General features: G+C 40.3%; 1 protein-coding gene across 1 annotated transcript in view; it reads left to right on the forward strand.

The window, feature by feature from the left end:
• The window catches only part of glg1a (golgi glycoprotein 1a), a 314,175-nt gene that overhangs the window by 200,116 nt on the left and 100,790 nt on the right, over positions 1-13,269 (forward strand). Inside the window, exons 13-14 of the mRNA XM_051931535.1 lie at positions 2,572-2,709; positions 3,208-3,294. Coding sequence (XP_051787495.1) covers positions 2,572-2,709; positions 3,208-3,294 — 225 coding nt within the window. The remainder of the gene's footprint in view (positions 1-2,571; positions 2,710-3,207; positions 3,295-13,269) is intronic.

The following is a 13,269-nucleotide window of genomic DNA, read 5'->3' on the forward strand; positions in this document are numbered from 1 at the left end:
AAAGGCCAAACTCAACAACAACAACACAACACTATGACTCTTTGAATAAAAGTTTTTAGGCCAGGTTGGCATTCAGAAATGCCAGATGCCTCAGCTTAGATGGGCTGATGCGATTTCTCCTCTCCGTGATTATTTGTCCTGTTTTTGAGAAGACTCTTTCTGAGGGGACCGATGTAGCGACAATGCAAAGTCTTCCTACCATTACCTTAACCAGGCGTGAGTAGACTGCAGCCTTGGCCTCCCACCAGCTCAGTGGGTCTTCAGCTCTTTGGATGAGGGGCTCCTCAAGATAGGACCTCAACTCCAGCATAACATCAGCTGTGGGATTTCTCCTTGCAGCGTCTGCCCCCCTTCCTTCTTTCACATAATGGTACAATCAAATGGATTTTCAGCAGAGCTGAGCAGGAGTGGCAGAAGCTTCGGCTCTGCTCGACGGGCATCGGCTCTTAGAGCCGGCTCGTTCGCGAACGACACATCACTAGCGAGTCTAATATTCCAAGAGACAGGATGTCAGAAGAATCCTTATTCAAATCAAGTAAGAAAATACTAAATTTGGAGCAACATTCAGTGATAAGATTTCTCACAAAAGAAGGGAAAAAGACAAAGGAAATACATGACTGCAGTTTATGATGAGTCTGCCCCATCATCCAACAAAGTAAAATTTTGGAGCAAGCAGTTTAACTGGGGGTAGAGAGTCCTCTGAAAATGACCCTTACACTGGATGCCTGTGGAAGCAACTTCCACAGAAATATGCAAGAAAGTAGAGGATTTCATGTTGTCAGACAGACAAATTAAGGATTCCCGAATAGCTGAAGAAATGGGCATCTCAGCAGGTACAGTTTGGAAAATGATTCACAAAACATTACAAGATGGTTTCCAAGAATGCTGACACCATGTCAGAAGGCCACAAGGTTCTACTGCTGTCAGGAGAACTTGGAGATGCTCTGTGAAGATCAAGTGAATTTTTTTCATCATTTGGTGATTGGAGATGAGACTTGGGTCTGTCACAGAGAAACTCAGTCCAAAATGGAGTCCGTGCAGTGGAAGCACAAGTCATGACCTTACCCCAAAAATGATCAAGACAGAAAAATCTGCTGGCAAAGTCATGGCAACTGCCTTCTGAGATATTGGAGGACGTTTGCTTCTGGTGTTGATGCCACACAAGACGACCATAAGATTTAGGCCAACGCAATGATTTTAGAAAAGGCAAGGAAAACTCACAGCAGGTGTTCTGCTTTTTGACAACAATGCAACAGTTCATATGTTACGTCAATTACAGGCTGCCATCCAAGAATGTGGGGTACAGCAGCTGAACCATCCACCCTACAGTCCTATCCTGGCTCCCTGAGATTATTTCCTTTTCTGAGTTTTGAAGAAGTATTTCGGTGGACAGAGGTTTTCAAGTTATGAAGACATCAAGGCAGCTGTGACGTTCTCGTTTGAAGGTCAAACAGAAGATTTTTTTAAGAGTTTAAAGTCATTGCAGGAAAAGTAGATGAAGTGGATGGATCTATCAGGAGACTGTATTAAAAAACAAAACATTAAACAAAAAAAAAAAAAAAAAAAAACCTCTTTCCTACTGAGGTAGATAAGTTGAATGCTCCTCGTACTTTTCATTTGCTTTGCTTTTTGTTCTTTTCACCTGCTTTATCAACTTCCCGCTTTACTGTCTTATCTATGTTTTTTTGGTATACGATTTAGGCTTTGGGCGAAGATAGGACTGATATTTCAGTTATAAATTTTGCTCAGTTTCTGTCTAACATTTCATCTCCCGATCCTACAGTATTTGAAACTTTGCAAAGGAGAGCAAACAGGCACATCCCAGAGAATTTAACCTGTTCAGTCTTAAGCAGAGGAAACTGCATAGGGACCTAATCCGTGCCTTCAAAATTGTCAAGGCATAAATAAAGTGGATCCAGCCAAATTCTGCCAACTAAGTGGTGAATCACTTATGCAGGGACAACAGTAGATGTTGAAAGTGCATTTAAGACTGTAATCAGGAAGCACTTCTTTTCAAAGAGTTATGTGACTCTGGAACAAACTTCAGAGTTGTGTATTTGAAACAAAAACCAAGACAACTTTTTAACATGGATGAGATTGGGACAGCTCAGCTATAGCTATTACTTAAATAAGCTTGAAGAACTGCATGGTCCCCTCTCGTTTGTCATATTTCTTATGTTGCTGTGTGGTTTCTGCATATTTGTCAATCAAGGTTAAATTAATATAATATTTTCCAATTTGAATATTTAAAAAACAAATTTAATCTGGTACTGTATGTCCAGAAATGTTTAAACACAGAATTGTATAATTTTTTAGAAATACTGTACATATGAGTTTTTTTTTCTATTAACATCTCTTTTTAGTATACAACATATATTTATGTTCCAGTTTCGTCTTGGTAGCCATCCTTAATGTAAAGATCTCTTTGCAAACAGAATACTTGCAAGCTTAATGTTATAAGTTAGTAAGATTGGCATTAAATAAAATTGTATTAGAGCTATATTTGCAAAAATGGAATAAAAGAGTTTTATTTATTTATTTTTTTATATTATACCCCACATCTCCCAACAGTTATCACGAGACTGCAAGGCTGAGGTTCAGCGAATACTTCACCAGCGTGCTCTTGATGTGAAACTTGATCCCTCCTTGCAAGAAAGATGCATGAAAGACTTGGGCAAATGGTGTAGTGAGAAGACGGAGAGTGGACAGGTAGATACTTGATGTCTTTGCCATAGATATCCTAATTTCCTCACATTCTACCATGTCTCCCTGGAAAGCTTTTATTTCTAGTTAAGTACTTTAGGTTTTTATTTTTTAATCTGCATGGTAACACTTTGCTTAGTAGTGGTGTCTAAGTTTGGCAGGACACTGGGTTCAAATCCTAGTCTTACCATAGTTTGTTGTGAAGTTTGAGAATGCATGTTCTCAAGAGTGTCTGTTTAAAATCCCCCCCACAACCCCCCGATAGCCCATGTTTTACTTACACATTTAAAGTACAAGTACTAATCAAATTGACCACTTAAAATTATCCTAGTAGGAGTGAATGTATATATGTGCTCTATGTGACTGAATGTGCCCTCTGATGCACTAGTTCTCCATCCAAAGATGTTTCCTGTCTTGATCAAAATGCAAAATGTATCTATATGTTTACATGGTCTGTCATGTCAGAAGCCCTAATGCTTGCTGTTTTTCATACCATTCAAACAGGAACTCGAGTGTCTGCAGGATCACATGGAGGACCTGATGACTTCTTGCAGAGAGATTGTGGGCAATCTAACAGAGTTGGAGTCTGAGGTAAATAACACAGGCCAAGTCATAAATGATCAGATTACTTTGTCGTCTTGAAGTCATTTTCCACTGCCAAAATTGGTGTAGTTTTTAAGTTAAATTTTTTTAAGATATGGTTAAAAAACAATATACATAGTTAAGCCATTTCAAACCCCAGGTTCTATTGAAACAAACGTACTGTAGTATACCACTGCTTTTATCTCTTTATCTCTACCTCTCTAAACTTGGCAACAGCATTAATATTCAGAGTGATGATATCCTGCATATTACTTTTTCACTCATATTTAACTTGCACATTATCCTAGAAAAGGCATGCACATTTGGTAACCCTGAATTCTTTTGGAGTTCATAATACAAAATATCAGTGAAATGCTTATTCATCTGCACATTGTGGCCTACTACCTCAGTTTGAAATGGTTAGAAGTGGTTTACAGTAAACGAGAATTTTTTGATCTTGCATATTTCAGTATAAGACCTGTAAATCCTCCATGTTTGTAAGTAAAAGTACCAGCATGTCCAAAGCTCTAAATATGCTACAGTGAAAATAGATGAGTAACATATTTGGTGATGCGTTATAAATATAATTAAGACTAAAAGAATCCCTTATGGTCTTGTTACACAGCAGTAAATGAGCAATAATGGCATTTTTTCTGAACTGTTACCAACTCGTTTATTCACTGTAAATGTGGTACTTAATTCATTTACACCTCATTTTGTATTTCATTTAATATATGATTTATACTTTTTCATCATAGTTATCTTATGAACTATACTTTAATTACACCATACAGCAGAAGTGTGAATAAAAAAAAATTTGTAAAGATAGTCAAAGCAAAACGAAACATACAGTGTCTTAAGTGCTGGTTGCCTGAAACATTAGACTCCAGAGGTGCATATACAGTGCATCCGGAAAGTATTCACAGCGCATCACTTTTTCCACATTTTGTTATGTTACAGCCTTATTCCAAAATGGATTAAATTCATTTTTTTCCTCAGAATTCTACACACAACACCCCATAATGACAACGTGAAAAAAGTTTACTTCAGGTTTTTGCAAATTTATTAAAAATAAAAAAACTGAGAAATCACATGTACATAAGTATTCACAGCCTTTGCTCAATACTTTGTCGATGCACCTTTGGCAGCAATTACAGCCTGAAGTCTTTTTGAATATGATGCCACAAGCTTGGCACATCTATCCTTGGCCAGTTTTGCCCAATCCTCTTTGCAGCACCTCTCAAACTCCATCAGGTTGGATGGGAAGCGTCGGTGCACAGCCATTTTAAGATCTCTCCAGAGATGTTCAAACGGATTCAAGTCTGGGCTCTGGCTGGGCCACTCAATGACATTCACAGAGTTGTCCTGAAGCCACTCCTTTGATATCTTGGCTGTGTGCTTAGGGTCGTTGTCCTGCTGAAAGATGAACCGTCGCCCCAGTCTGAGGTCAAGAGTGCTCTGGAGTAGGTTTTCATCCAGGATGTCTCTGTACATTGCTGCAGTCATCTTTCCTTTATCCTGACTAGTCTCCCAGTTCCTGCCACTGAAAAACATCCCCACAGCATGATGCTGCCACCACCATGCTTCACTGTAGGGATGGTGCCAGGTTTCCTCCAAACATGATGCCTGGCATTCACACCAAAGAGTTCAATCTTTGTCTCATCAGACCAGAGAATTTTCTTTCTCATGGTGTGAGAGTCCTTCAGGTGCCTTTTGGCAAACTCCAGGCGGGCTGCCATGTGCCTTTTACTAAGGAGTGGCTTCCGTCTGGCCAAACTGCCATACAGGTCTGATTGGTGGATTGCTGCAGAGATGGTTGTCCTTCTGGAAGGTTCTCCTCTCTCCACAGAGGACCTCTGGAGCTCTGACAGAGTGACCATCAGGTTCTTGGTCACCTCCCTGACTAAGGCCCTTCTCCCCCGATCTCTCAGTTTAGATGGCCGGCCAGCTCTAGGAAGAGTCCTGGTGGTTTTGAACTTTTTCCACTTACGGATGATGGAGGCCACTGTGCTCATTGGGACCTTCAAAGCAGCAGAATTTTTTCTGTAACCTTCCCCAGATTTGTGCCTCGAAACAATCCTGTCTCGGAGGTCTACAGACAATTCCTTTAACTTCATGCTTGGTTTGTGCTCTGACATGAACTGTCAACTGTGGGACCTTATATAAACAGGAGTGTGCCTTTCCAAATCATGTCCAACCAACTGAATTTACCACAGGTGGACTCCAATTAAGCTGCAGAAACATCTCAAGGATGATCAGGGGAAACAGGATGCACCTGAGCTCAATTTCGAGCTTCATGGCAAAGGCTGTGAATACTTATGTACATTTGCTTTCTCAATTTTTTTATTTTTAATAAATTTGCAAAAATCTCAAGTAAACATTTTTCACGTTGTCATTATGGGGTGTTGTGTGTAGAATTCTGAGGAAAAAAATGAATTTAATCAATTTTGGAATAAGGCTGTAACATAACAAAATATGGAAAAAGTGATGTGCTGTGAATACTTTCCGGATGCACTGTACATTGTTAACACTAGAATTACCAGAGCCTACGAAAAAACTCATAGATCCGTCATACCTTAAATCGCTTCTTAAAACCGTTCTCGCCTCTCCGCCAGCGTCTTTTGTCATCTAAATGTGCTGATAAACACAAGCTGCAAGCAGCCGGCTATTTCATCCCCCCACCGACTTAGAACGTGCAGGATCTTCTTCTACCTCATGCCTTGATTGATTATCTGGGAGTGTAGTGGAGTTTTAGAGTGGAAATAATAGATCGTTATTTGGAACACATGCATTTCATGTGTGTTCCGTTTGTACAGTAATCTGTGTAAACACATTTTTAAAACAGAAACGTTTTTCATATTCTAGCAGTAAATGACAAAATGTAGGCATAAACTATATAATGTATGAAGCCTGAAGTCCAAATATCAAAGAAACACCTTCACAAAAGGTACAAATATAACAGAACAAGTACGCTTTTATTTAAAAAAAAAAAAAAAAAAAATGCCGCCTTAGCATGCCACATTAACACATTTACAACAACTGTTTCTGTGGTGTAATGGTATCAGAAACTGACTGGTAATCAAAAGGTCATGAGTTCAATCCCACACGACTCCGTTTTGAGAACTGCTCTAATTCTTACTATTTTAGAATAAAAACATACATTTGATTTCAGTCAGTAACAGCCGGTGTAATTTATGATGCTTGTAAAGGTTAGCTTTGTTTTTTTTTTGTGTTTTTTTTTTTAAATTCACTTTTCATTCTGTGTCGTGTTCAGGATCCTTCCCCACCTGACACTCCTATTTTCAAATAAAGACGCACTATAGCTCTGCGTGCACTTTTCGTGGCATTACACGTGTATTTTTTTGAGCATGCCCGTGTCACTCAAACACAGGAACATATGTTGGTGTACAAGTATAACAAAACAAGTGCACTTTTATTCAAGACTATAACCGAAGAAAAAAGAAAGCAAGTTACAGTAGGCGGTTGATACGACAGCTTGCGTGGTGCAATGCTAAGAACTGCTGATTTCCGATCTGTGCTATATAAAATCATCACATTCAAATATTAACAGTTCCCACACACCCAAGGCCCGCCCTTCCTACATTTACGACATGTGTACTTCTTGCAGTGCACACACCTCTCTGTGCTATGGTTCTTATTACACTGAATGAGCACCTGACACTGTACTTTCTTCCCTACATAAATAACATTCGAGCTATAGTGCTTCTCCAAATAAATAACATTCGAGCTATAGCATGTCTTTCTGTGAAAACAGCCGTGTCAGATGGGGGGGGTGGAGAGATCATGAACGCGACTGAGAGAATAAAACTGAATTTAAAAAAAAAGCTAACCTTTACAATTATCATACATTTACACTGGCTGTTACAGACTGACTGAAATCAAATGTATGTTTTTATTCTAAAATAGTACAGTACATGCAATATTATTTGAAAACGAACAGCGTCAGATCGGGTTTGAATACACGCTGACGCTGTTACAGAAGGAGTCAGCTTATTCAGTGCAGCAGTTTCAACACACAGTACATGTAATATTATTTCAAAACGAACAGCGTCAGATCGGGCGTATATTCAAACCTGATCTGCTGCTGTTCGTTTTCAAATAATATTGCATTACTGCGATGATGTTTTCACATATATTGTCTTTCTTTCATCATGTGGTTTGTAATCAGTGACCGTGTGTTTTTTTTCAGCGCTATATGCAATCATACAGACAGACAGGCAGAGAAGTCACTAGATACTGTATATAAATAAACAGGGAAGGCACTGTATAATAGATATATAAAAAAAACAGCTAAGGGGATAGATATATAGATAGGAAGGAAAGGCACTATATGATAGGCAGACGGGGAAGCTGCTATATAATAATAAAAGTACTGTTATTACTATATAGATAGACAGGGAGTTCAGGCAGGCTGGCAGAGCCGCGAAGGTTAAAAAGAAAAAAAAAAAAAAAAACATTTTCTCCCCAGCGGTGAATCGAACTTGGGTCTCTGAGGAACGGAAAGTCTGCTTCGCTCTAAGTCAGCAAATCTTACAGCTACGCCACGGAAGCTGTTGTATCACTCTATACCGCACTCAGTTCCGGCACGATTATAATACGCGCTGCCCTCCTTGAGAGGCAGCAAAAAGAAAAAAAAAAAAAAAAAATCCGGGGTGCGAGTGACCAACACTACTTTTCTACTACACCACTACAATTATGGAGACACACCAGTGAAAGCAGGGTCAAGTCAAATGATTATTGAAAGACAATGCACATTATCACCATGACCACAACAAAAAAAACCTTATATACATAATATCGCACTGCAGCGCTTCCCCACACAAATCATGACACAAACTCTTGAAAACATACATTACTAATAAACATTTCAGCAAATGGAAACACAAAAAAAAAAAAACAATGAATTTATAGTTTAAGTCTTAACTGTACGGTAGCGTTGAGCTCAGTCTGTAATGGGGAATGAGGAGGTGACCATATCTCTTATTCCAGGAAATGTTCTGATTAACTGTTCCTTGTGCTGGCCCATCAAGTCCTCTCCCGTATGACTTCCTCCCGAAAGTAAAAAGAATTTGACTGGCAATGAACCCGGGTTCACCTGACGATATCCAAGAGGTGTTAATCCTTTCCCTCGTGCCTTTTCCTGTTATGGCCTCTCTCCTAGTTCTTCCTTTCTTTTTTCCCGCCACCTATTTAAATACGGATAGCTCCTCCCCGTACAGTCTGTTGGCCCTCCAAGCCAGGTGCTCCCCTCCCTCTGTATAAAGGGCCGGCCCTAAACATAAAGGCATACCACTAAAACAGGTATGGGAAAAGGTACAATCGTACAGGTACATACACATATTCCGGTCGACCGTTACAACTCTTGAACCGTTCGTGAAAGTGTTTATTTGATCGTTGGACTTCAGGCTTCACACATTTTATAGTTTATTCCTACATTTTGTAACATTTATTACTAAAATATGAAAAGTTTCTGTTTTAACAATGTGTTTACACAGATTACTGTAGAAACGGAACACACATGAAATGCGTGTGTTCCAAATAACGATCTATTATTTCCACTCTAAAACTCCACTTCACTCCCAGATAATCAATCAAGGCATGAGCTAGGAGAAGTTCGTGCACATTCTAAGTCGGTGGGGGGGATGGAATAGCCGGTTGCTTGCAGCTTGTGTTTATCAGCACATTTAGATGACAAAAGACGCTGGTGGAGAGGTGCGAACGGTTTTAAGGTGGGCTGGATCTACGAGTTTTTTCATAGACTCTGGTAATCCTAGTGTTAATAGCATTAAGGAGAAGGCAGGTTCTTTTATGATCAAACTTGCATACATACAATCTTATACAAACTTTGTCCAGCAAAGTAAAACCCATACTTGGCAAACAAGAGAAACAAGTAAAAAATACGAATAATTAGTTACAGATGCATTACACCAGTGATACCCAACCACTGTGCCATGGCACATTAGTGTGCCATGAGAGATCATCAGGTGTTCCATGGAAAATTATCCAATTTCACTTAATTGGTCTGAAAATTATTATTTATTTACTGCATATAATTTGTCTTTGTTCGTCTATGCGACAGTAACAGGCAGAACAATTAAATACTCTTCCACTAGGTGGCAGCAGATGGCTAATTAATCTGTGTATCTACATGTTGCCATTCAAACAAAAGAATTAGTGATGCTTTGGCTGTGATAGCAGTGATAGCGATGGATAAATATCTGAAAAGAGAAAATTGTGACCCAGATGAAGGCCCTAGTATTAGTGGTCAGAAGAAAGCAAAAAAGGTGAGCTCAAGACAATACAATGAGTTATCTTTCCTTTGGATTTACTTTTACCGGGGAACCAACTGAGCCGATTCCATTGTGCTTGGTATGTGGGGAAAAGCTGTCCAACAGTACCATGATTCCTAGCAAACTTAAACGCTATCTCCAAACAAAACACCAGTCACTTCAAAACAAGAAAATAGACTATTTTATTCAACTTCGTGAACAGGATAAGAAACAGGCAGCTTTAGTGAGGAAAACCACAAACATGAACGAGAGAGCTCTCAAAGCTAGCTACCAAGTTGCTAAACTCATCGCCAAATCAAAACGGCTGCACACGGTGGCAGGGACATTAATACTACCTGCCTGCAAAATCATTGTAAATGAGATGCTCAGCCCTGGCGCTTTTAAAGAAATAGCCCAAGTCCCTCTCTCAAATAATACAATAGCCAGACGTATTGATGACATGTCTGCAGACATTGAAAGGATCATTTTGGAAAAGTTGCACATCAGTGGAAAATTTGCATTGTAACTCGATGAATCTACGGATATCAGTGGACATGCACAACTTTTGGCAAATGTGCGCTTTGTAGACGGAGACACCATCAGAGAAAACTTCCTGTTTTGCAAGGAATTGCCAGAAAGAACAACAGGAGAGGAAATTTTTTGAGTTGTATCAAAGTACCTTGAACAAGAAGGACTTAAGTAGGAAAACTACGTAAGTGTTTGCACTGATGGAGCAGCTGCCATGTTCGGGCGCACCAAAGAATTTGTAAGCAGAGTGAAATAGCAACATTCAGATGTTATTGGGATGCATTGTTTTCTGCACCATGAGGCACTTGTTGCCAAGACATTACCAGCAGACCTAGCTCTTGTATTGTTGTGCGCATTATAAACTTTGTGAAGACAAGACCTGTAAAAAGTCGCATGTTTGCATCATTGTGTGAGGAAATGGGAGTGGAGCATAAAGTGCTATTGCTGCATATGGAGGTCCGGTGGTTGTCCCGTAGCAAACTTTTAGCCCGTGTGTATGAGCTGCGGGAGGAACTAAAAGTGTTTTTGACAAATGAGAGGTGTGATGACGCTAAGTTGCTTTCAAGTGATGAGTGGTGTGCAAAACTGGCATATCTGGCAGATTTATTTCAACATTTAAATGTTGTGAACCCGCTTGTGAACCCTGGTCTTTAGTTCCTTCCACAAATGTTCAGTTGGATTTAAGTCAAGTGATTGACTGTGCAATTCTAACAGCTTGATTTTCTTTCTCTGAAACCAATTGACAGTTTCCTTTGCTGTATGTTTTGGACCGTTGTCCTTGCTCAAGGTCTACCCCAGTATCATCCTCATATCATCCTGGTGGATGGCAGCAGATTCATTTTAAGAATCTCTCGGTACATGGCCCCATTCGTCGTTCTTTCAATTGCATGAAGTCTTCCAGTACCATAAGATGAGAAACAGACCCTCACCATGATTCTTCCACCTCCAAACTTCTATGTATGTTTAGTGTTTTTTTGGGTGATGTATAGTGCCATTTCACCTCCAAATGTGGTATGTATGTAGTATGACAGATAAAAAAAAGTTCAGCTGTGGTCTCATCTGACCAGACTATATTCTCCCACTATTGCATTTGCTTGTGCAAATGTTGTATAGCAAACTTTAAACAAACTTCAACATCCATCCATCCATCCATTTTCCAACCCGCTGAATCCGAACACAGGGTCACGGGGGTCTGCTGGAGCCAATCCCAGCCAACACAGGGCACAAGGCAGGGAACCAATCCCGGGCAGGGTGCCAACCCACCGCAGGACACACACAAACACAACCACACACCAAGCACACCCTAGGGCCAATTTAGAACCGCCAATCCACCTAACCTGCATATCTTTGGACTGTGGGAGGAAACCGGAGCACCCGGAGGAAACCCACGCAGAAACTTCAACATGCCTTCAGTAATGGAGTCTCGCAGGTTGGAGTGCATTCCCTATTGTTTTCCTTGTAACAATTGTAACTGCTGCCTCCAAGTATTTCTGGAGCTCTTTCCAAGTGGTCCTTGTCTGAGCTGCCCTCTTCAGAAACCTCTTCAGGATTCGCTCACTCATACCAAGTCAGTTTAAAATGTCAAATACACAACTTTGGGTTATGGAAGGAAGACCAGATTACCCAAAAAATCGCACCCAGACGCCTAGACAGCTCAGCCCAAATAGGGGCCACACCAGGATTCAAAAACCGTCGGCCAGAGGTATAAAACTGGAGTGCCAATCACAATGCTTCCCATTATTTTAACTAAATCCTCAAGTCTGTGTAGTCTAATTTTAGTGATGAGCTGCATGGAAAATGAGATGTGAAGTGGACAAAGAAAAGTTAGACAAGACTGTATAAGAAGACGTGGTTAGCAAGTGGCCCCCTTGTGAGTATACACTGCACTCTCCCTATTCTGTCATCTTCATACTCCTCGCGATGCTGTAAAATGCATGCAAATGCAAGTGGGATTGTGCATGGATGGCACGAATAGACAGCTGGCCCGAGCTCTCAGTTCAGATATCGCTTTGTTCTTCATTTTTATCATTGCTATTTTACTTTTAAGCCCAGTGAGCAACTGTACTCAGTCTAGAATAGTTCACATAACATAGGCCCTACAGCTTGCAAGAAATAGTGGATATTGGAATGAAACGCTTTATTCCACCACCACCTCCCAATATCACAGATGAGCTTTTCAGCATATTTGTGCCCACTTGGTCAGCAGAGGAAGCAAATGAGTGGTAAGCATGCCAGCGTCCATGCTAGACTAAAGAACTCCACAAACTAGCCAACTCTACCCAGTCTGTTCGTCATGAACATCATATTTCTTTGTTCTTGACTGTGGCACACAAACCCCTCATTGCCAGTCAAAACCTACTGTGCAGACAATCAGAATATGGACTGAGGGAGCCATAACTCAATAACAGGACTGTTTTGATGATACCGATTGGGAACTATTCAAGCAGGCGGCTACAAAGGACAATCGCACTGACTTAAATACCTATGCCTCCTGTTTTATCTTGCATTAACTTCTATATGAACAATGTCACTTTTGCCAAAAGCATCCATACTTTCCCTAATAGGAAATCCTTGATGAACAGGGAGGTTCTGAACTCATGTGACATTGCTTTCATTATGAGAGACCCAAAGGCCTAGAAAACAGCTAGGTCCAAACTAGGAAAGGTATTAAGGAGGCAAAGCACTTTTACAAAGCAAAAATAGAGGAGCATTTTAGCAGCTCTCACTCCAGAAGCATGTGGCAGGGCATTAGATCCATCAGCAACTACAAGGGTAAAACCTGTTCAACCAACATTGGAAACTTGTTTGTTCCTGATGACCACAATCATTTCTTTGCACGGTTTGATAAGGACAGCGACCAGATTATCACCAAACTAATCAAGTAAGTGGCCCAAATATGCACTCTGGTGCTGAATGCACATGAGGTAAGATGAGCTTTAAGCCACATTAATCCTAATAAGACAACTGACCTTAAAATGGAACGGAGAATTACTGGTGCTCAGCTACCATCACTGGAAGGTATCTTCAGTACTCACTGCAGCATAAAAGCAAAGAACATTTGTAGAGATCCATCATACACTGGCCATAGCATTTTCGCTCTCTGGCAGGTGCATCAGAGCCCTGCATGCCCACACTACCAGGCTGAAGAACAGGTTTTACTTAGAGC

This window comes from Erpetoichthys calabaricus, chromosome 9, assembly GCF_900747795.2.
Source record: "Erpetoichthys calabaricus chromosome 9, fErpCal1.3, whole genome shotgun sequence".
Classification (NCBI taxonomy): Eukaryota; Metazoa; Chordata; class Cladistia; order Polypteriformes; family Polypteridae; genus Erpetoichthys; species Erpetoichthys calabaricus.